Raw genomic sequence first — 21,784 nt, 5'->3', positions numbered from 1 at the left:
CGACTTAACATATATGTAATGAAAAGCTCGGGTAACAACTAGTCACCGATAACAATCAACTTAACATATATGTGGCACGGCCGCTCGCTCTGCGTCTCCATTCCTCTTCTCTCCTTTACCATCTTTCTTCTTTCTTCTTATTATTCTTTTTTCTCTTTCATTACTCTTCACTTCTTCGTGCATACCTTCTCTCCTACTCGTCTTCCTCTTCTGCTCTTCTTCTTCTTCTACTTCTTCTTCTTCTCCTCTTCTCTTCATTCTTCTTCTTCTCTTCTTCTTCTTCTTCTTCCTGGGATCACACACGTTCCTCTTCTCACGCACGCGTGGGCACGATACAGCGTTCCCTCCTCAGGCACGGCTGGGACGCAAACACACGTTCTTCTCCCAGTGGGAAAGTCCTTTCCACGCCCGGCTGGGACGACACACGTCCATTTGCTCACGCACGGTGGGACGACACCGTCCTCTCTCACGCACGGCTTGGGACGACAACCACGTATTGTCCTCTCTCACGCACGGGCTGACGGACGACAGCCACGTCCTCTCTCACGCACTGGCTGGGACGACACTACGTCCCGTCTCACCCAGGCCTGCAACAGTCCCACGAACTCTGCTTGCGTGGCTCTAAACTGTACTGCCTGCTTCGCTCCACGCTTTACGCTAGCGCGGCCTTCTACTCATCCTTCCCGCTGCCTCCTCTCGCACGTACTGCCGCCTCGCGCGCGTTGCGCGCAGCTGGCCAGGTGCCACAGCTACTGGTGGCTTCGGATGCCGGTCGACGGAGACGGCGGCTAACCGTGACAACAACGAAACTGAGATAAGTGGGAAAGAAAGCAGTCAGTACGTGATCGAGACTGCGACATATTTAGATGCGGGCGACTACGCATGCGCGGCCAGCAACGCGCGCGGCACGCAAGTCTTTGTGACTGTTTACGTTTCGCCGTAAACCCCCGGATAATGCGCGCAACATCGGACTCATTCTCGGACTTGTCTTCGCGCAGCTTAGCAGTGATTGTCGTCTCTACGTAACAAAAGATTCAACCTCCCCTACGATGCACGAGGAATACTGAATCGAATTGACATGAATACGGATTGATGCAATAAGAACAAGTCGTATTACGTCACATATCTATATTCGAAGGGACAAATATTGCTGACACGATATTACGAAGCGGTCATAAAAATGGAGATTCCCAGTAACAACTATCTACCTGTTTCTATGTAATTAGTGATTACAACCGCGGCGCGCCCCTCATGTGTACTTTGATCGTTTTTACTGATGCTCACACCCGCAAGTTCTGCCTCAAGCAAATAAAAGCAGAAGCATCAAAGCTGCTTGCTGCCAGTAAAGCAGAGTCACCTCACATTGGTATGATCAGGAGTAAATAATAATAGATCTATTTGTATTCACTCCTGGAATGATTACACGGCTTGTACTGCTTGCTAGACTACTTTAAAACCATATAGTTACTGCAATTTACTGCTAATGATATTACTACTAATGATATAAAGAAATACTACTGATACTATGTACTTACAAAAATGCACTGAACATTGACCAACTATAAACACCAATTCGTCTTGGTTTCTGATAGCGTCACTGTATAGGGGTGTAACGATATACCGGTATATCGGTATATTGCAATATATTTTTGAAAACTCTCGATATATCGCGATACAACTTCCGTATATCAATATTTAACGTACGGTGGTATTAACAAGAAATAAATTAATTGACACTGCTCCTTTATGTCTAATATTGCTTTAATGGCTCGAAAATTATGCACTGGCGGGTGTATATATTACGAAATCACAATGCCTGCACGACGATACAGTATTACTGTGTAAGCGACCATGCATTGGAGGCACTGCGTCGGTACTACTTGCGGCGGGCAGAGTGGGCAGACGTGGTGCAGCGAGGCAACGAGCACGGCAACTAGGGGAGTCTATATATAGCCTACTAGCTGCGTGGTACCCGCTGCGCTGGGTAAAATCGTGCTACTAGATTCATACCACTACTAAATAATCGGACACAATAGGAAACATTGGGTAAAATCGACAATAGCAAGTGCACAGATATGAATATTTACATTTCTAGGGCATGGTTGAAAAACTGTTACGTGATGAATTTATGTGCAGCACAACCACAACTTAAACCCCTGGAACATAATAGTATATGGTTGCTAAAATTGAAGAAAGAGTTATTATAACAGCATGTTACGAATGTGGTTGCAGTTTTCATTTGAAAACCTATTGATAACATATGTTTGGTTTATTCTCTGGGGAAATATGTAAAGATCCTGAGTGTGTGGAACTGTTGAGCTGCCGAACGACGGCAATTACGTATGGCCACGTACGTATGGCACGTACGGCACGTCAACAGCATGTAACGAATAGTTGCAAACTTCTATTTAAAGCCTCCTTGATAAAACATGCAGTCTTAAACTCTGAACTGGTCCTGGCTGTGCTACTGTTTTAGTTACTGGTTTTCGGTTCTCATAGCAAACAGCTGATGAAGCGGATTGGCAAAAATCGTAGCCTATCGATTTTTCATGTGTTGCAACAAGTGTACGAATTGATCGGTTTTTTTTTAGGATTTTTCAGTGAGTTGACGGTTATGAACAGCGTTTTTCGTTCTCAGGGAAACATTCACTCTCCTAGCCGCGGTATAAGAATTGGCCCCTGTGAAAATTCCATTCCAGATTCGCTTGAGCGTTCGGCTGCCGCTATAGGGCGAAGATACATACATACATACTACATACAGTACATACATACAATACCACACATAGATAACATAAGAGTACATACGAACTCAAATATATAATTAGAACTAAGCTGTGGTTACCCGCTGCGCTGGCGGTAAAATCGTGCTACTAATGTCATAGTAACATAATAACTACACACATAGGAGACAGTTCGGGGAATATGGAGAAATTATTGGCACACGAATATCAATATTTAGAAATCAGTGGAAATAAGGTCATGAGCCATGGGTAAAAACGGTTACTTTTTATTTTAAAGCCTTGGTAAACAAATGTTGTCGTCTTCTTTTCTGTGCTGAATATGTTAGAGTTTCGTGGCGTCTTCAACTCTTGAGCTCCCCACGTACAGTGTGTGGATGAAGCAGGACTGTCCGAAGGTGCAGACCGACGACAGACAGTTGTCATGGCCCGGGCTTGTTGGATGCTCATGCGAAGCTTAGTTTGATGCGATGGAATTGTAGAGCGCTTGAACTGAAATGGCACGTTCTGTGGGGATGATGGGAATGCGAGGAATGAAGACCTCTATCGCCAGCAGCACAGCCTGTAATGATGGTGTGCCCTCGATAGACGTGAGGCATGAGGTTTTTTGGCTACCACCGGTGCCAATTAGCACAGCTTTTGGAGCGTCTAATTCGCAGGAGCAAAAATGGAGTCCGACTCATGATTAGAGGGCGATGATGTGGGACACCAGCTTGCGCGCATAGAGTTAGAACCTGCAATGGGGTAGTTAGCCAATGTAAGTCTTGTTGTGAACCATGGTGTCGATGGACTGTATACTTGCATGGCACCAGGTAGCGGCTTTGAGCAGCTGAGCATTGACAAGTGTTTACCGGCGTATCATTCTTTGGTGCGAGAATGGCCTCTTTCTTGCGCACAAACCATGGCTGTGGTCGTGTAAATGCTCGGCGAGGTTCGGAAATACGCGCTCGCCTGCAGGTCGGTCAAACTATGCAACACATTGACCTGAATGGAGGACGGTATCGTGCCTTCACGTCCATGGGATCGTGCCATCACCATGCCGAAGTAGAATGTGCTGCAAAAGTCCTTGCGTTGCTCCGCTAGAGGTGAGCGCCTCAATGTTGGTGGACAGACACCAAGCTGCCGCACGCTGGCTCAGATATATGACGACTTGATGCATGCTTTTAGTTCTCAGCACGTGTGCCTCTCTGGTAGATGACGGGAAGGGTCGGCGGAGTCACCTGTGACTTACGAAAGCGTAATGCCCTCCCATGGATCTTCCATTGCCGCGGCTGGTCACGTGACGGCAGGGTTCGGTCGACGAGCGTTCAACAGCAGCCTGTGGCGACATTGTGCATCTCCCCACAATTAGGTAATGTACCATTGGAGGAGCTCTCCCGCATCGCCTGCCTTGGAGTAGTACAGGTGGGTGTGTGCGTTTTGTGCCTAAGTTTAGTGGCAGCTTGAATGTTGAATGTGCTGTACGACCCCCTTGAAAGTAGTGTAGCTGCGAATGCCAAGGCATGCTCAGGCAAGGTAAATCTTTTTCTGTTGCTCTGATCTTTTGCCAACAGTAAGATGGTGACGAAGGTCTTTCCAGTTCCCCCTGACGTTGAGGAAGAATATTCCGCCTTTTTCAGTAGTGATGCTTGACGATGGTTGTTGTAGCCATTCTCTCTGATTCAGGTAGTAGTTTAGGCTCGTTGATGTAACATGATTCCTTGTATGCAGGAACGGATGTTGTATGATGTTTCCCTGAGAACTTCACGTGACATTGTGTCGCGCTGCATTGACACGCTGGTGCGTTTTGCAGACTGAAGCTGAGTAAGGTCTTTGCCGCCACCAGGGACATGAGTCTTGTCTCTCAATTGCGTTAAGAGACATTATTGAATATGTCATCAGTGAACCCGATATCCATACCAGGGATTGCTAGCTGGGCATGGTACTGAAGTCGCACGTCAAAGCATGCCCTGTCGATTAAAGCCACAACTGGGTTGGTCCGCCACACCACATGTGTGGCAGCATGATGGCGAATAGATTGCGCACTTATATGGTGATTGCGATAGCGCAGCTTCAGTGCATTGGTGGCATCCCATGTTGCGTCATCTTCCAGGAGCCTCGCATGTGGCACGAATTGGCGTATGTGCGCAACGTAACCATCCACTGTACGGGAGTGCTTGGAATTAATGTGAGTCCCCGGACTCGTGCAGGAGCATACGTAAGAAGAAAACATCCTCTTGGCTCGCGTGGATCGTGTATACTCTGCAAAATGTGCGCAAATCCTGCGTATACCCGGATACCCTCGACAGAGTCCCCTCTCTGTCTGCGGGGCCCCCACTTTCTTGCTGTCACGTATAGTCATGCGCGCAATCTCGTTATAGTATAGACGTTCTGGCAGAAGTCGTCCTCTGACACAGCTTAAAGAATGCCGTGAGGTGGTATCTTTTGGGAACTCGGCTTGTTTCTGGTGCTGTGGCAGGGCCGTGTGAAATATACCCGCTGGCCGTTTTCCAGTGCGACCAGCAAGTTGTTTGGACGGCTGGGTTGGCGCTCATGGATGGAAAGGCAAGAATGCGCCAAACTGCCCAGTTGCTGCTCATGTATCGTCCCATTTCCTATGTGCTGAACCTATCGCAGTTGTTGGGCTTGGATGCCAAACATCGCAGGCATCAGACCCTTATTTACATACTTGCAAGGTACTTGATCGACTTGAGGAGTTTACAGAATCGACATTGATGTGAGCATTGAACATCTTCGAGAGCAACGGACAGTAGGGACGACCCACTGTTGTCAACGTGAACCTGCTGTTGACCTATCCTGAACCAATAGCAGTGAGACCTCCCATGGCCGGCGCTTTGTCTGCGGTAATGGAGGATAATCCATCACGTGCGGTCTGTGTCTGCTGATCAATGTTGCGGGAATACATTCTTTGTGCATTTGCCGTCTTTCGTTGCACGGAAGCATTGGGATTCAGTGCCACCACACTGGTCCATGAATCATGTTGGGCTTTTGATGGTCGTGTGCAGGCTGTGGGTCGTTGGTCAAATCATGGTAGTTCTGCCTGAGATGAAAGAGTCCAGCTTGGTGGAGTGTATATTTGTACATAAGCCAGATGAGGAATGTGCGCATGTGGTAGCCCCTCTTTCTTGCCATTCGATGCGTAAATGTCGCACCTGACTTTGCCAATAGTGTCCGTTTTGAATGACATGCATAAACTTATTGACCTGTTGGTGAAAAACTCTGGCGATTAAGTTATGGCTGGTCACTGGCTGGACCTGGCCATCAAATAAACTTTTCCTCACGCTCTGGGCAGTTTGTATTTGCTATGTAAAGTAATGAATAAATCTGGGCGGTGCATAGCAGCGGACATATGTCATGGCATCATTGAACACGCTCGTGCTGTATCGTGCGGCCTCCCGTGAAGCTGGACGGAAGAATGCACAATTGGCCAATATGTAATGTAGCAACCACCCTGCATCGAATTATTGAATGCAATCCCTGAGAATGAACGTATTGTTCGCACCGTCAGTTCACGCTGCATGTGCGTCCCTAATGTAAGCATCTCTCCGACTCTGACTTTTGCAAACAATGTTCACAGCGTAGCTGGTGAAGAGGGCTGCAGCGAGAGATGGTATTAAAGGTACCTCTCGACCATAAACCGTACCATAGAAATCCTACACGAAACTGTTTTTGTTGAGTGCCTGGACACCTGTGGTAATGGTGTCGACGTGTTTGAGCCAAAGTGGTAGCCATCGTCCCCGCGACACAAATGGAGAGATATTGAAGGCATCATGATGACACGGGTGCTGTCGCGTATTTTTTGATGGTGGCGATCACGTGGTGGAGGACCAATTCAACATAACCGTGCTCCTCCTGCGATGAATGACAGCAACTTCATTGTGTGACCGGTGGCATTGGAAGCGACGTATCGTGTTCCCCTGCCGGGCGCTTGTCCCGCAATGATAGAATAGGTACGTCATGGCGCACGGAACAGTTCTCCCAACGCAATACTTGAAGCCGGTTACATAGGTGTTGTAATTGGTGCAGCATTGTTGCAGAACAAACGTTATATAGCTGCCTATTGCTGTGTAAGTTTCGAACGCGCGCGTGCTGTTAGATCCATGTCGAAATGAAGTATAGGGTTTGTTAAGGAATTTGTTGATTCCTCATCAGGTAATGGGTTAGCAATGATCCAATTCGATGGTTAGAACCTGTCCCTGAACCTTGAATGTGGACCTCATTGGTGTGACGAGTTAGTTGCTCCAAATGACGTCATCTGGAAGGAGTTGTAATGACGATTTTGTGGCAGGAAGTGCCTGGAATCTGGTGTGTTGGGCCATTGATCGTAGTTGCCTGAGGGCTCTGGGTGCCGTCTTGAATTGGTGGAAGATAACTTATGCCTCCAGAACAGCAGAGACCCTCTCGGTTCTTGTGGCCATTTCTTTTCAAACCAGAAGCACAGATGTTGGCGTCATTCCTCACAATAGTGGCGGTAAAAAGAATAATGAATGTCGGGGTTGCTAATGAAAGCAGCCGCGATTGAGTTTTGAAAAAGGCGCTGGCCCTATTATGCGATTGGTCACACGCATGTTGCTGCCGTGAGCGGGCCTGATGGACTTCGGGTGTCTCATGTTGTCGGACGGCTGCCGCCGCTGCTCTCGCATTGTGGTGAGACGGCCTGGATGGACTTCGAGTCCTCATGTTTGTCGACGGCTTGGCTTGCCGTGCTTGCATTGTGTAGACGGGCGCTGCTGGACTCGGGAGTCTCATGTTGTCGGACAGCTCTGCGTCGATGTTCTCGCATTTGGTGTAGACGGCGGCCTGATGGACTTCGGGAGTATCATGTTGTCGGACGCGGATGCTGGCCGGTCTCGCAATTTGTGTAGACGGACCGGATGGACTTCGGGAGTCTTCATGAATGTCGGACGCTTGCCGCCGATGTCTTCGCATTTGGCGAGACGGACCTGTCATGAACCTTCGGGAGTCTCCTGTTTGTCGAACGGGCTGCTGCGTGTCTCGGCATTTGGTGTAGACGGACACTGATGACTTCGGGAGGTCTCATGTTGTCGGACGCTGCTGCCGTGTCTCGCTATTTTGGTGAGACGGCAACTGATGGACTTCGGGAGTCTCATGTTGTCGGACGGCTGCTGCCGTGTCTCGCATTTGGTGTAGACGGGCCTGATGGACTTCGGGAGTGTGACGTCTGGAAGCTTTAGCGTTTGCTGTAGCTTTCGGTGATTTGCGTGCAATGTGGGGACGCTTAGGGGGCATCGTGTATAGTTGTATGGCGTACGACCTGTAGAGACAGAATAGGGATAGCTTATTAAGCCTTTGGCTGCTGGATATTATCGGAAGACCTCGGCCCGACTGTGTGCACATGGATATTGTCTACGTGACTGCGGGCGCACAACGATGCACATTGAAATTAAGGAATTTTCCTACTGAATCAGAAAAGGCATAGCTTTGGAATGGTAGAATGCATTGTGAGATCGTACGATGAATAAAAGGAATTCGATATATAGTATAGATAGAGAAAGGCGAGCAAGTGGGGTGTGTGTGTCTACTGGATATTGTGTAGTGAATGCTTGGCGCGCAACGATGGACATGGAAATTAAGGAATGTTTCTACTGAATGAGAAAAGGCATAGCTTTGGAATGGTAGAATGGATTGTGAGATGGTAGCATGAATAAAAACAATTGCATGTTATATAGTATACAGACAGGCCAGCGAGTGGAGTGTGTGTGCACTGGATATTTTTCCTAGTGAATGATTAGTATACAGACAGGCAAGCCGTAGCCAGCTTTATGTGGGGGGGGTTCGTTTTTCAATGTTAGCAATTTGCTCCGGCAGCGGTGTGTGCTACAGGATTTGTACACCAGGGGGGGTGTACCGTACCAAAGGTAGAGCACACGCGAAAGGAGGGGGTGTCGGGGGGCGCCCTCCCCAGGAATTTTTTTAAAAATTACACCCCCTCGATGCGTTTTCTGCGCGGAGAAAACAAGGGGGTCTGGACTCCCAGGACCCCCCTGTACACCCCCCTGCTGGGTCGCGAAAGCGACCAGCGAGGGAGCAAGCGACCGAGCGGAGGGGAGGGTGTGGGAGGGGGGTGTTCCACTGTCTCACGCCTGCCCGCACGATGGAGATTTTGCATATTACACTAAAATGGAGCGACATGAGGTGAAATTCATGCAAAATTTTCAACAAAATTTTTTTTGCCTTTGGGGGTAGGTCGGGGCGGGTTCGTTCGAACCCCCCGAACCCCTCCTGGCTTACCGGCGCCTGACAGGCGAGCGAGTGGTGGTCGGCGTCGCCTAGCCTCCGGCTTACGGCATCCGGGCATGCACTGACACAGTATCTCGCGACCTCGCGTACACGCATGATTGACGCAACGCGGATAATGTGTTCTTTCTCTCTCTGTCCACCACACACACCACACACACACACACACACACACACACACACACACACACACCACACACATACACACACAACCTCTCTTCGCTTCTCTCACACAGCATCAGACGCAACACACACACACACACACACACACACACACACACACACACACACCACACACACAGACACACACACCACACACCACACACACAGACACGCGCGCACACACACACACACACACACACAACACACACACACACCACACACACACCTCTCTCGCTCTCTTCTGACACAACACAGACACACAGACTGACAACACACACACAACACACGACACACACACACACACACAACACAACACACGGTGCAAACACACTGCACACGCACGCACGCACGCACGACACGCACCGCACGGCACGCACACACACACGCACACACGACGGCGAATTGAGCAGGCACGAGCGTGCACGTTGCGCAGGGAATTTGCTACTGAATGAGATAAAGGCATAGCTTTGAATGGTGCAATCTTGCCGAGATCGTAGGATGAATAACAACATTGCATAAATAGTAAACGGACAAGGCAGCGAGTGGCGGAAATATTTGAATTTAGCAAAAGAATTACTCACTTGTACGCAAGTTCTAACCTCAGGTGTAGTTAGGTTAACTGTACAGTCCCTCCAACCTCTAACGCGTTTGAGTCTGTCTGCTTTCTGCTGAACTGTTTTGACTGTGTGGTTAGTTTTAGTATATGGTTTGGTTTCACATTAGCAGCAGGCTGGTTGGAGGTAGGAGAAATTGAAATGACTCAATCCTCCTTGGTTGGGTCGTGTTTTAGTAATTGCTTTCGTTCACAATACACAGCAATGATCGATGGAGAGAAATATTAGTCATGGAATTTTTCTCTGTGTGCAGCACTGTGGCAAGTGAGTGGCTGAATTGTGTGAAGAATTGACGAATTAACGGCTTTTCACGGATTTTCGGTGAAGTTTGACGCGTTTGGCAGGTTTTTTCAAGCTACGAACACTCCCCGGGTAAAAGAGATGGCCCTGTGGAAAATTGAATCCAGATCGCTTGGGCGGTTTGCCGCCTATAGCCGGAAGATACCATACCATACATTACATACTACATACGAACCTCAATATATATTAGACTAGCTGCGGTACCGCTGCGCTGGTAAATATCGTGCTACTAATTCATACTACTAAATAATTGGAACACAATAGAGAACTTTGGGTAAAAATCAGACAATACCAACATTGGCACACATACAATATTTAGAATCAGTTGTAATAAAATAATAAGCATGGGGAAAAACTGTTACGTATGACATCTTATAGACAGCAGAACCGAATTAGAACCCGCGAAACATAATAGTAATATTGGTGCCACATGATGAAAAAGTTATTTATAACAGCATGTACGAATGGTGTTCAGTTTTCATTTGAAAACCTCTTGAAACAACAATGTTTGCGTGTATTGTTTGTGGGCTGGAAATATGTAGAGATTGCTGGCGATCTCGAACTGTGAGGCTACCACGTACAGCGTATCCATTGGTCAGATCGTCAGCATGAATATACGAAATTGGGTATATAGTATAGAAGAGACAGGCCAGCGAGTGGGTCTGTGTCATTGGATATTGTATAGTGAACCGTTGCGCGCAACCAATGCACATTGAAATGAAAGGAATTTCTCTCACTGAAATCAGAAAAGATAGCTTTCGAATGTGGTTACATGGACTTCTAAAAGTCGTAGCATGAATAAAAAAAGTCGATATTAGTATACAACAGGCCAGGCGAGTGGGTGGAAATTTGTAATTACAAAAGAATGTTACTCACTTGGTACGCGTCTTTATGCCGTTGATGTCTTTGAGCAATCGTAACCTCTCAAACTATATAATACTCATACTAAACTATAGTGATCTCTAATAAAAATTTACAAATCAGTGCTAATCATATAATAAGCATGCGTAAAAAAACGGTTACGTATGGACTTTAATGACAGCACAACCGCAACGAGACCCCTGTGAACATATAGTAATATGTCGTAAATAAGAACAAAGTTATATGTAACACATGGTACGAATGGGTTGCACATTCTCTTTCATTCCTCTTTGATAAAACAAATGCAGTCGGGTAACCACAGCACTTGAAGCTTTCAACTGTAAACACACGCCCGCCATTGCGCGCACACTGACACATAAAATATACCTGGTTTGCTCTGTTTTAGTACTTCGTTTCGGTTTCACAAATACCAGCAGCCGGATGAGATGAGGAAATCGTTTTTCTCTCTGCGTGGCAAGCCACTGTACAGTCAAGTGCATGATAATGTGTGAAAGATGACGAATTGAGGGGTTTTTCACGAATTTTGCGTGAGTTTGACGGTTTTGGCAGTTTATTTTCAGCTAAGAACACTCCGCGGGCTATAACGATTCGCCGTAAAATGCATCCAGATCGCTTGGGCGGTTTGGCCGCCTATAGTGGTTTTTTTTTTCTTTTCATATTTTCTATTTTTTTTGAAATACATACATACTACATAATAGCATACATACATACATACGACGAACTCAATATATATTAGATGCTCACCTGGTGCCCGCGCTGCCGCGCGATACAGCTGAAGCTGATTCACCACTGTTGCAGTTTCAGTTTCTAGTTTCAGTTTTAGTATCACATAGATATATAACGGCCAATTAATGCACGGCCAGGAGGTAATTGTGTATTCCCAGCTACCTCTGTCGCCTTCGCGGGAGGGTATTCAGTACTCAGCGGTTGACATTGTTACGGCACAGAGGGCTGCACTGTCGAGCGTGAAAAACATGCCGTCTTCTGTTACTCAAGAAAAACATAGAAGATTAAATCACTGTCATATAATACATATATAATGAATTAAAACCATCAAATTGTTACTATATATGCATGGTATACACTTCCAAGTACGTATTGGGAAAAATTTGCAATACGGTTTTTTGTCCGTATTGCAATATATTGCAATGACGGTTTTTGTCGCCAATACTTCACCCCTAGGGCCCGTTCACACATTTAACGTATTCGCGCTGATATGGGGTATTATAAGCTCTTGATTATGTTACGTTGTCAATTCCTCAAATGTTGGAAAATTCTCACGGATTCTGTACAAATTATATCTTATGATGTAACTAGCTAGACTGATATGAATAATATCGCTAAACGGCTAAAGGAAAAGCTGATTTTGATAATGCTACTACTTGATATCTATATATAACACCACACTTAGTCATGATCCATTTAAATAAACTATGAAAGTGATGAATCTAATAAACTGATCTTACAGCCTATCTTGCATTGTCTTCATAAAACAAAATCGTTATATTTTCATAATGCAAAATACATGGTTTACACATAATTCATAACAATTTCAATACGTTTGCAAACAGCTTGGTGGGTCTCCTTGAAATGTATTCTGCATACTTATGTTTTATGAAGTTCCCTGCACCAAGTTTTCTGTTTAATTAGTAAACTGCTTCCTGGATTTTTGTTATAAAAAAAAAAAAAAAAAAAAAATTAAAATAAAAATTTTATAAACAACCGCTGCTAAGCTTTTGTGTAGACATTTTATAGTAATCCCCTATTATTAACGCAAGATAAACAGAAATTTTAAATGGAGGATATTTCATATGTATGGGTCTCAACCATGGTCTCAACTCATAGTACGATAACTTAATGGAATGTTTCCAAAACCGGCGCACTCGCATAACATTCAATAACATAATTCACGCTAGATGGCAGCACTTGACAGTGAAAGCTTTCCAACATCATAGACTGGTCATTTGGAGCAGTTCGCACACTTGCTGCATGGTATCAGCTGGACTGGTCACAGAATGACCAATCGTCCTTTCATCCGCGAAAATCTCGTAATCGTTTTCGCCCTGAAATGCAAAAAAAGTGTCAAAAATGCTTTTTCTGTGTCTAGATCTCACATCCCCAATGCTATTGCAGGCAAAATAAGAAGACGGATAGTCCAACAAAGATACTGAATATGGCACCAACACCTTACCATGCATGCTACGAGGGCAACTTAACAAACATGTAACGAGATTTGCATTTACTTTCTACTAGAGACAGTAGACTGCTTAGAAAATTGCACATTTACGGGAATGGTTTTGTCTCCGAAGAAGTGAATCGTTTTGAAACCATCTTGGAGCACGTGTCTCAAGCAGTAGGTCTTGTCCCAGCCTTTAGGAAACACGTCAAAACTTATCTGTCCCCCTGCACAGAAAAACAAAGAGTTAAACAATTACATGTGCTGGCTACTATCTATTTAGAAGGGTCGGTTGTTGTCCAGGCAGCATTAGCATCACATTGCCTTTCAGCAGGTGATAAAAACGTCTAGCAAACACTTCTATTGAAGTATGCAGAGACTTTGTTTACCTATGGAATACTGCAATCCAAAGTCTGCAAATTCTTTTCGTAAGGCCATCACAAATTTTTCCCTCACTTTATGTTCCTGGAGAAGAAGTAAAGGCTTATCATGGATCAACATGGTCATAAAAGTTGTTCCTAATATCGCTACATCGTGTTAATAAACGCATACTTCTTACCTGATTTTATTGACTAGCTCAAAAAATCACCTTGCCAAATTAACATAGCAAGAATTAACATACAATTGAACCCACTGAACAATAAGTGCAACATACAACAATACAACATCCTAAATGCGGCTGGATGTAATTTTTGCTTCCCGATTTTGTACAACTATATTTCAATGTCTGGGAAAGTACAATTTTATAACATGACAATTATACCAGGCTACAAGTATAATTTTCCCATTTTCACAATAAAACATATGAGCCCAACCAAAGAAACCTTTTAGATCACATTTTTGCAGTATGGTGTCACCTCCTAGGTATTATCACATTTTATGGACTATGTAACAAATTACCTGGTTGTATGCGTTGAATTGCTCTCTCTCAGCCTGTGAGCAGCTCCTTCCCACTGGACTTACATTGATTAGACCACTCCTGAATTCTATGAAGGTACCCCTGTGCAAATACTACCATGTCATAATCATATACTGTGCATATGTACACGGTATATATGCTTAATACATTATACTCTAATATGCATGTGAGGTTTTACATTTCAATGTGGAATGTATCGGTGTATCGGTAATGCTCGGAAGCACGCACGTACCTTTTCAATGTGGAATGTATCGGTGTATCGGTAATGTCGTTACGGCTGTCACGTTCCTTTTTCACGGGCCAGTGTAGGTCCGCCTATTGATATTCGTTAGAGAGAATGTTAATGAATCGCTGCAATTTTTCATTTTCCCTTCATTCTGTGATGCTCTTATGGCAAAGGACCCCTGCCTATTACATGATTTATTTAACTTATGCGGCGAATGTAATATTAAGACTTTACAATTTCGGCTTTAAAGTGATAACCGCCACGTAAATAGTTAAGAATTAATAAAAAAAATTAGTTTTCCACTTTTTCAAAATATAAGTAATTCTCGTTTCTCATTTTCATGGCGTTTAACATTGGCTGCATCTATACTTCTATATATTTACATTATTGTTCGATGTGAAGCAATCACAACTGCGTGACGCTAATAGCCATTACAGCACTTTAATTGTTCAGGGAATATATCAAATCGTCCAGGCATTTTTAACTGTTGGACACAATCTTATACGGGTAGATCTAGTACGTTACGTAGGTACGTCACGGTTACGTTTATTTCCCGTTGATTTTTATTTTTATTGGTTAAAAAATAGGCAAGCAAAATTTTACAAATTTTACCCTGTCTTAGAAATTTCGTGACATAGTCAATTTAACTAGTAAATATACATGAAGCATTTCACGCACTGCACAACACCCAAAACCTCCTGCAGTTCTTGATTTCAGGCATAACAAAACTTCTGCCTTTGGAATTAATAGTCAAGGAAAGCATTTAAGCCAATATTAGTATTTCTCCACTGGTAAATTTCTGAAGCTTGAAAATGGACTCTGCGCATTCATTACAGACGTGGCTGGAATAGTCACACAATGAGTCTCTATCTATTGAATGCTATTGCAGCTTGTTGGCCAAAAACAACTGTGGTTTTCCGGTTTCCCGACCCTAGCTTAGTTCTTTTACCCCGTACCCTTCAACTTTTTTACTTCGATATTTTTCAAATAAAATTTGAAATGAAAATCCGGATAGAAATGGTAAAGTTGACACCCCATCGCACCCGCTGTGGCGCGATGGCATTTATAGGGGCTGCCATGGGAGAGAAAACTCGCGCAAGACCCGTGAGAATACCGCCGAAGTGTCACGCGAGATGTCGCACGGCTGTAACAAGACAATAATGGCTTTTTAACACGATTACAAAAAAATTGGGAAAAAATAGTTTAAGCCTAACTACCCTACCTATTTTTATACAGACATGAAATCGGAACACAGTGTTGTTTTCTTTTGGAGGCGTTATAGAAATGCACTATGAGAACAGTGAATGCACTAAGGCCTAACATACTGTTTTATGGAATGAGCTGCTCCATTCTTATTGAGCTACTATTCCATTTCAGAAACATATTTGTTGCTTGATGCACAATGAATACAAAAGGTATAGTTATGCTATGTGCCTTCATATATTTCAGAGACTCTGGTGTTACCTGTTAGCTAAAGTGCCTTATTTTTACGTAGGAATTAGCCCAAGTAGATTTATATATCTGATTAAATCCAACGGTCCTTTTCCCTATAACAAGTATTTCTAATATGGATCTATTCAACTAGGATACTTATAACCTATTGGAACACACGCACGCATTCATCTTTATGGGTTTGATTGGCAGCACATGTTATGCTTTCATGACAACAAGTTTGTTGGTTGGCTTCTTACAGGATCAACATTACATCAAAATTCACAATTCCAAATGTTACAAAGTTGAAGAGCAATTTTTTGTTTTAATAGTATATTAATGACGTTGATGCTCTACTAGATATTATATTTCAAGAAGAGACGAGTCAATTCAATATCACTATCGATGAATTTGTGGCTTAAACGATAAAGAGGATGTCAGTAATAACTATCTATCCTATCACCGTCCAGGACATTAATTATTCCTATTTCTTTTGAAGCCACATATAGTTTGCTGTTGCCATTTTTGGTATATTACCAATTCTCTGGATCCATTTTGTTCAGAATTCTCTGTGAGAGGTCCAGAGCCACAAGTCAATTTTATTTTTTCACTCTTTTTCAGAGTCTTTCGTTTTTGGGAGTAATTTCTAAATAATTTTTTTTTTTTATATACACAAGGATAAAGAATTATGTCCTGCTGGACGACTGAACGTATTGCTGTGCGTCCTTGAATCGTAGGTCATTGATAGGGCTTATGTAGGGCAATACAATGACTTAACGTTCAAGGGACTTTCAGCAGTCGTGTTCGTCTGTCGCAGTACTTTGACTAGGTTGTCACATTACGCTCATGATAAGGTCTATTGTTCCCCAGGGCATACTGACGCGAAGTACCTGGGTACAGTCCGGTCGGGGCAAACTTACCGGAGTAGGGTACCCTGGGTAGGCCCAAAGTTACCAATTCTCGGCTTTAACATACCGTCGATGTAACGTCGAACCAAGGAGCCTGGCGGTTTAGGTCCAAGGCTGGGGTTTGTAACTATTTGATATGGTTAGGGTTAGGGTTCGGGTTCAGGTTAGGGCTAGGGAGTAGGCGACTCCCTAGACTCGTTAGTGGAGTAGGCGAGGTACGGTCCGGCATATTAGATAGTACCAGGGTACGTTCCGGTATACCGGACCGTACCCAGGGTAAGTTCCGGCACTGGCCTGGCAGTACCCTGGGGGATATAGACCCTCTCAGCGTCAGCTACTGATAGTGATACTGACAATCTGTGGATTCAAACATAACGTTATAACTCCTACCTTTCTGGGCAAGGTCAACGTCCCATCAATGTCAAAAAGTAAAATCGTAGAGCCATCACCTCCAGCCATTATATTTTAGGTAAAGACACTGAAGAGAACCTAATCAGAACCTCATTAAACTGGAAAAATGACTAGTATAACATTAAGTTTAACAGTTGTTACGTGGAGGCAATCGGAAAACCCATTCGACTCTTCCCGTCATGCCTAGAAAACAGTGACGTGGAGGCTGCCATAATATTCATAGATATCATATAAGTTGTTATATGATATCGGAGCACATAAATCACCTGATGATGTGCTCTGATGATATCTTAACCTGTATGATACAGGCGGTTCCGGTTCCGCTTCACTACACTTCACTACGCTCTCATGCGTTGCACGTGCGCTCTCATGCTTGCAGCTTGCGAGCAAGATGTCTTTACACTATAACGTAAGTTAAACATGACAGCAAACTTAAATAGTTATATGCATGGAGCTATTTTTTTTATTCATAGTACTTATCAACTTACTGCATGCCAATTAAATAACATTTCTTGTTCGATAAAAGATTGTGATGGTAATTATGATAAAGGTTGTAAGAATGGAAATTCTAGAGGATGACAATGCCTTAACTAGGCTTCAGAATAGGCTAATGATGTGGAAAAATGTAAATAGTTGATAGAATTTCTTCGAGCCCAGTTTTTTACTGTTTTCTAAATGAATAATTGCTCACAGTCACTATATAACTTCTATTGTAGATCCTAACGCCACGTAAGATAAGGACACTCCTCAAGGATGTCGGGCATGACTGCAGTTTAGCAGGAATCCTGAACTCTGAGCTGAGAGTTTTGAAGACACTGGACTATCGTATTTGCTGCAACACACCCCTGCTGCATGTCGACACCCTGCTAGCCATGTTAGGTACCTATAATAATAATAATATTATTATTATTATTAAATGCAGGCTCGTAGCCGGGGGATGTCAGAGTGGTGAAATGAATATTTCTGTCCTAATAACCGGTTGTCTGCTTTTTCGTGCCAGTTATCCGAAATCTAAACATGTCCAAAACTAGACAGGCCCACCTTCTAATTAGAAAACACTTGACTCTCCTGGGATGCTTGCTACGGACCTGATATGCCTCGATTATTTAAATAACTATAATACAAACGAATAATACTATAGATGATATAATCATACGATAATAATATAATGATATAATGATAATAATATGAATGAACAAACATTCAAAACCACTAAAATGCGTATGTTTTGTCGCCGCAGATATACCTAGTTCGTATATATCCCTATAATCCCTCGTAAACCTAACCCTAACCCTAACCCTAACTGCCTGATGTTAACAGATCTGTATGTTGTCATTGCAGACAGATTCGTTGCATCACTAAAGCTTGATGAGTTGCGACGTGTTTCCATCAAGCTGCTAGATGCTGCCTACTTGCAGCAGACAGAGCTCTATAACATTCTATTCATTGCCGCGACTGGAAGCTCCGTCCAATCAAAAGAGGACAGGTGAGAGAGTAGGCACGACAGGTGAGAGAGTTGGCACGACAGGTGAGAGAGCAGTCAGGACAGGTGAGAGAGCAGTCAGGACAGGTGAGAGAGCAGTCAGGACAGGTGAGAGAGCAGTCAGGACAGGTGAGAGAGCAGCGAACTTTCCCTCGACGCATACGTACACGCTGCCCTGCAACGTTCAGCACTAATTCTCACAGTTTCACTTTGCTGAGGCTTCCCGAACATCGTTTCCTTCGCCGCTGCCACCATGTTAAGTATTGACGAAGGAGTGTGTAACTCATAAAGACGTTTTTATTACTGGAGCTGATACATGTTCTGCTAGCAGCCATACGAACCGGCCAACAAGGCGCGCGGTATCAATCGCCTCTGACCCACAACAAGGCTTCTACAAAACAACACGTGCATGCGCACAGTAGGTAGTCCTACTATACAGTCTCAACCATGCGTCTCAACTCATAGTACGATAACTTAATGGAATGTTTCCAAAACCGCGCACTCGCATAACATTCAATACATAATTTACGCTAAGATGGCAGCACTTGACAGTTCAAAAGCTTTCCAACATCATAGACTGGTCATTTTGGAGCAGTCACACACTTGCTGCATGGTATCAGCTTGAGCTGGTCACAGAATGACCAATCGATCCTTTCATCGCGGAAAATCTCGTAATCGTTTTCGCCCTGAAATGCCAAAAAAAAAGTGTCAAAAATGCTTTTTCTGTGTCTACATCTCACATCAATGCTATTGCAGGCAAAATAGAGACGGATAGTCCAACAAAGACACTGAACTTATGGCACCAACAACTTACCATGCATGCTACGAGGGAACTTAACAAACATATAACTCAGATGAGACGGGATACTACGAGAAGCGTTGCCGAAAGGAGGTGTGATCCCAAGCGCTATAAGCGCAGATGTTGCGCCGCAACTTCCGCGGCAAGGCGCACGCGACCGCGGGAACGTCCTACGACAGTATGCAGCGCTGGCAGCTATGGATCCGTGCGCCGAATCAATTGGGCGGGCCGCGCACGGATCCATAGCTGCCAGCGAACAGTCCGCAATTTTAGTGGGGGACACAGAGGGTAGACATTTGGGACATCGTGAACAGTGTTCACTTGTTATAAAAACTGTAATCGAGTAATCTGTTCGTAACCGAGCTGTGTCACGCGAAATCACAGAAGAAGAATTGCGAAATTCTGACATTCGGGAACCTTGCCCAGTATGGAAACGGCTGTCAGAATCAGGAAACACCTACCGGCGCTCTTCGCCGCCCCAACGCTGCAACGTTTTTGCAACGTTCAATGGCGAGGCTCGTACGGGAGTTGGAAAGCAGCTAGTGCGCCGCCTGCCCGCCGCCTATAGCCCATAGACTGGCACTCTCTCGCACCTCTCGGCTTAGCTTAGTCACTCAATGGCTAATCGCGAGGTGGGAGCGAGTCCTAGTCTATATATAGCCTTTGCACCTCGAAAACCTTCTTGAAACAGAGTTGGCCTATACTAGAAACATTAACAATTTCGTAGTAAATAAGATTTCGTATTTAGTTAGCATTATATTTTATTGAAACGCTTCAAGTGCCTGTGTCTAGTATAGCTAGGCGGTATTCTAACCCTAGCAAAGAGCCGTTTCTTGCATTAGTCGTAGTAGTCTAGTAGTACTAGTGGTTCAAGGATAGAGAACATGGCTCCCAATATTATATGGGCCCCAATGTATGGGCATGGGGAATAAAACACACAATGTCATTTACATCAATATAAATCTAATATTATATCATATAATAGGTTTAGGTTCGTCATTATTAGTTAAGTTAATTACTAGTAACAGAGTTAGTCATTATTACTATTACTATTACTATTAGCTCGTAGCGTCCTGGTAGTTACTAGTACTAGTACTAGGTAACTTAGTAGTACTACTACTACTAGTAGTAGTACTTAGTAGTAATTATTGTAACATGTACTTGTGTAGTATACAAGTATTCCTAGCCGTAGGTGTGGAATGTAATAGCAGTCTTAATGTGCCGCTAGTCTGAGTCTAAACAAACTGAACATCGTCACAATCATAATGGCAAACATCAGAACATCAGATTGGAGCTTATCGCTCAAAGTTCATGCGGCAGTGACGAGCAGGGCTAGACGGCTACCGACCTTCACTCAGCGAACTATCGTTGGCTACACTGAAGTGAGTTACGCTAGCGTGTCGCGCCGCGCGGCAGTCTAGGTCATGCAGCCGAGCGTTTTTTTTAAAAAAACTTGAAAATGCTACGTAGATGGACTCGTAGCGCCATCTGATGGTGGCGATAACTTCCAAATTAATGTCAGGCATAAATCAGCGAAAAGAGGAAAATTATTTTTATACACGCAAAAGCACGCGCCGCCGAGCCACAAAGCAACAAAAAACGAGTATTTTGGATTTTTTCTGCCCTACGTGCAAAGCCGAAAGACTTCTGCAATGGCCAGAACTGCTGAATTGACCGATTCTTACGGCTTTATCCTATACCTAAAAGGCCTCGTGAAAAAGTATTCTAATATAGGGCAGCGAGTTGTCCATAGATGGCGCCACAGGTGGCGCTGTTCGCGCTTCGCGCGTTTATCCCGGCTGCAGTTGTCGAGATTTTTATTTAGCTTTCTACTAGAGACAGTAGACTGCTTAGAAAATTGCACATTTACTGGAAATGGTTTTGTCTCCGAAGAAGTGAATCGTTTTGAAACCATCTTGGAGCACGTGTCTCAAGCAGTAGGTCTTGTCCAGCCTTTAGGAACACGTCAAAAATTATCTGCTCCCCCCTGCACAGAAAACAAAAGAGTTAAACAATTACATGTGCTGGCTACTTATCTATTTAGAAGGGTCGGTTGTTGTCCAGCACGCATTAGCATCACATTGCCTTTCAGCAGGTGATAAAAAAAGTCTAGCAAACAACTTTCTATTGAATGTATGCAGAGACTTTGTTTACCTATGAATACTGCAATCCAAAGTCTGCAAATCTCTTTCGTAAGGCCATCACAAATTTTTCTCCTCACTTTATGTTCCTGGAAAGAAGTAAAGGCTTATCATGGATCAACATTGTCATAAAAGTGTTACTAACATTGCTACAATGTGTTAATAAACGCATACTTCTTACCTCATTTTATTGACTAGCTCAAAAAATCACCTTTGCCAAATTAACATAGCAAGATTAACATACAAATTGAACCCACTGAACAATAAGTGCAACATACAACAATACAACATCCTTAAATGCGGCTGTGATGTAATTTTTTTCCAGCGCGGATTTTG

At 44.0% G+C, this 21,784-nt stretch overlaps 3 protein-coding genes across 6 annotated transcripts in view; 1 reads left to right on the top strand and 2 right to left on the bottom strand.

Annotated features, from left to right (window-relative positions):
* The window catches only part of LOC106807804 (phosphomannomutase-like), a 21,776-nt gene extending 4,540 nt beyond the window's left edge, over positions 1 to 17,236 (bottom strand). Inside the window, exon 1 of the mRNA XM_014810257.1 lies at positions 17,224 to 17,236. The gene's annotated coding sequence lies outside the window, so the exon portion shown is untranslated. The remainder of the gene's footprint in view (positions 1 to 17,223) is intronic.
* The window catches only part of LOC106807811 (phosphomannomutase 2-like), a gene marked incomplete at its 5' end in the record, with an annotated part of 11,045 nt that continues 1,978 nt past the window's right edge, over positions 12,718 to 21,784 (bottom strand). The window contains 4 exon segments of one of the 2 annotated variants that reach the window (XM_014810271.1): positions 12,718 to 13,017; positions 13,242 to 13,357; positions 13,520 to 13,595; positions 14,031 to 14,130. In XM_014810271.1, coding sequence (XP_014665757.1) covers positions 12,904 to 13,017; positions 13,242 to 13,357; positions 13,520 to 13,595; positions 14,031 to 14,130 — 406 coding nt within the window. 2 annotated transcript variants of the gene reach the window in all.
* The window catches only part of LOC106807812, a 9,364-nt gene continuing 4,924 nt past the window's right edge, over positions 17,345 to 21,784 (top strand). For all 3 annotated transcript variants that reach the window (XM_014810274.1, XM_014810273.1, XM_014810275.1), the window contains exons 1-4: positions 17,345 to 17,372; positions 17,413 to 17,434; positions 17,742 to 17,904; positions 18,367 to 18,511. In XM_014810274.1, coding sequence (XP_014665760.1) covers positions 17,417 to 17,434; positions 17,742 to 17,904; positions 18,367 to 18,511 — 326 coding nt within the window. In that variant the 5' untranslated portion in view covers positions 17,345 to 17,372; positions 17,413 to 17,416. The remainder of the gene's footprint in view (positions 17,373 to 17,412; positions 17,435 to 17,741; positions 17,905 to 18,366; positions 18,512 to 21,784) is intronic.

This window comes from Priapulus caudatus, unplaced genomic scaffold (assembly GCF_000485595.1).
Source record: "Priapulus caudatus unplaced genomic scaffold, Priapulus_caudatus-5.0.1 Scaffold235, whole genome shotgun sequence".
In the NCBI taxonomy this organism is placed as follows: domain Eukaryota; kingdom Metazoa; phylum Priapulida; class Priapulimorpha; order Priapulimorphida; family Priapulidae; genus Priapulus; species Priapulus caudatus.
Note: the sequence above shows the minus strand (reverse complement) of the source record. Positions and strands in the feature narration are given on the sequence as shown.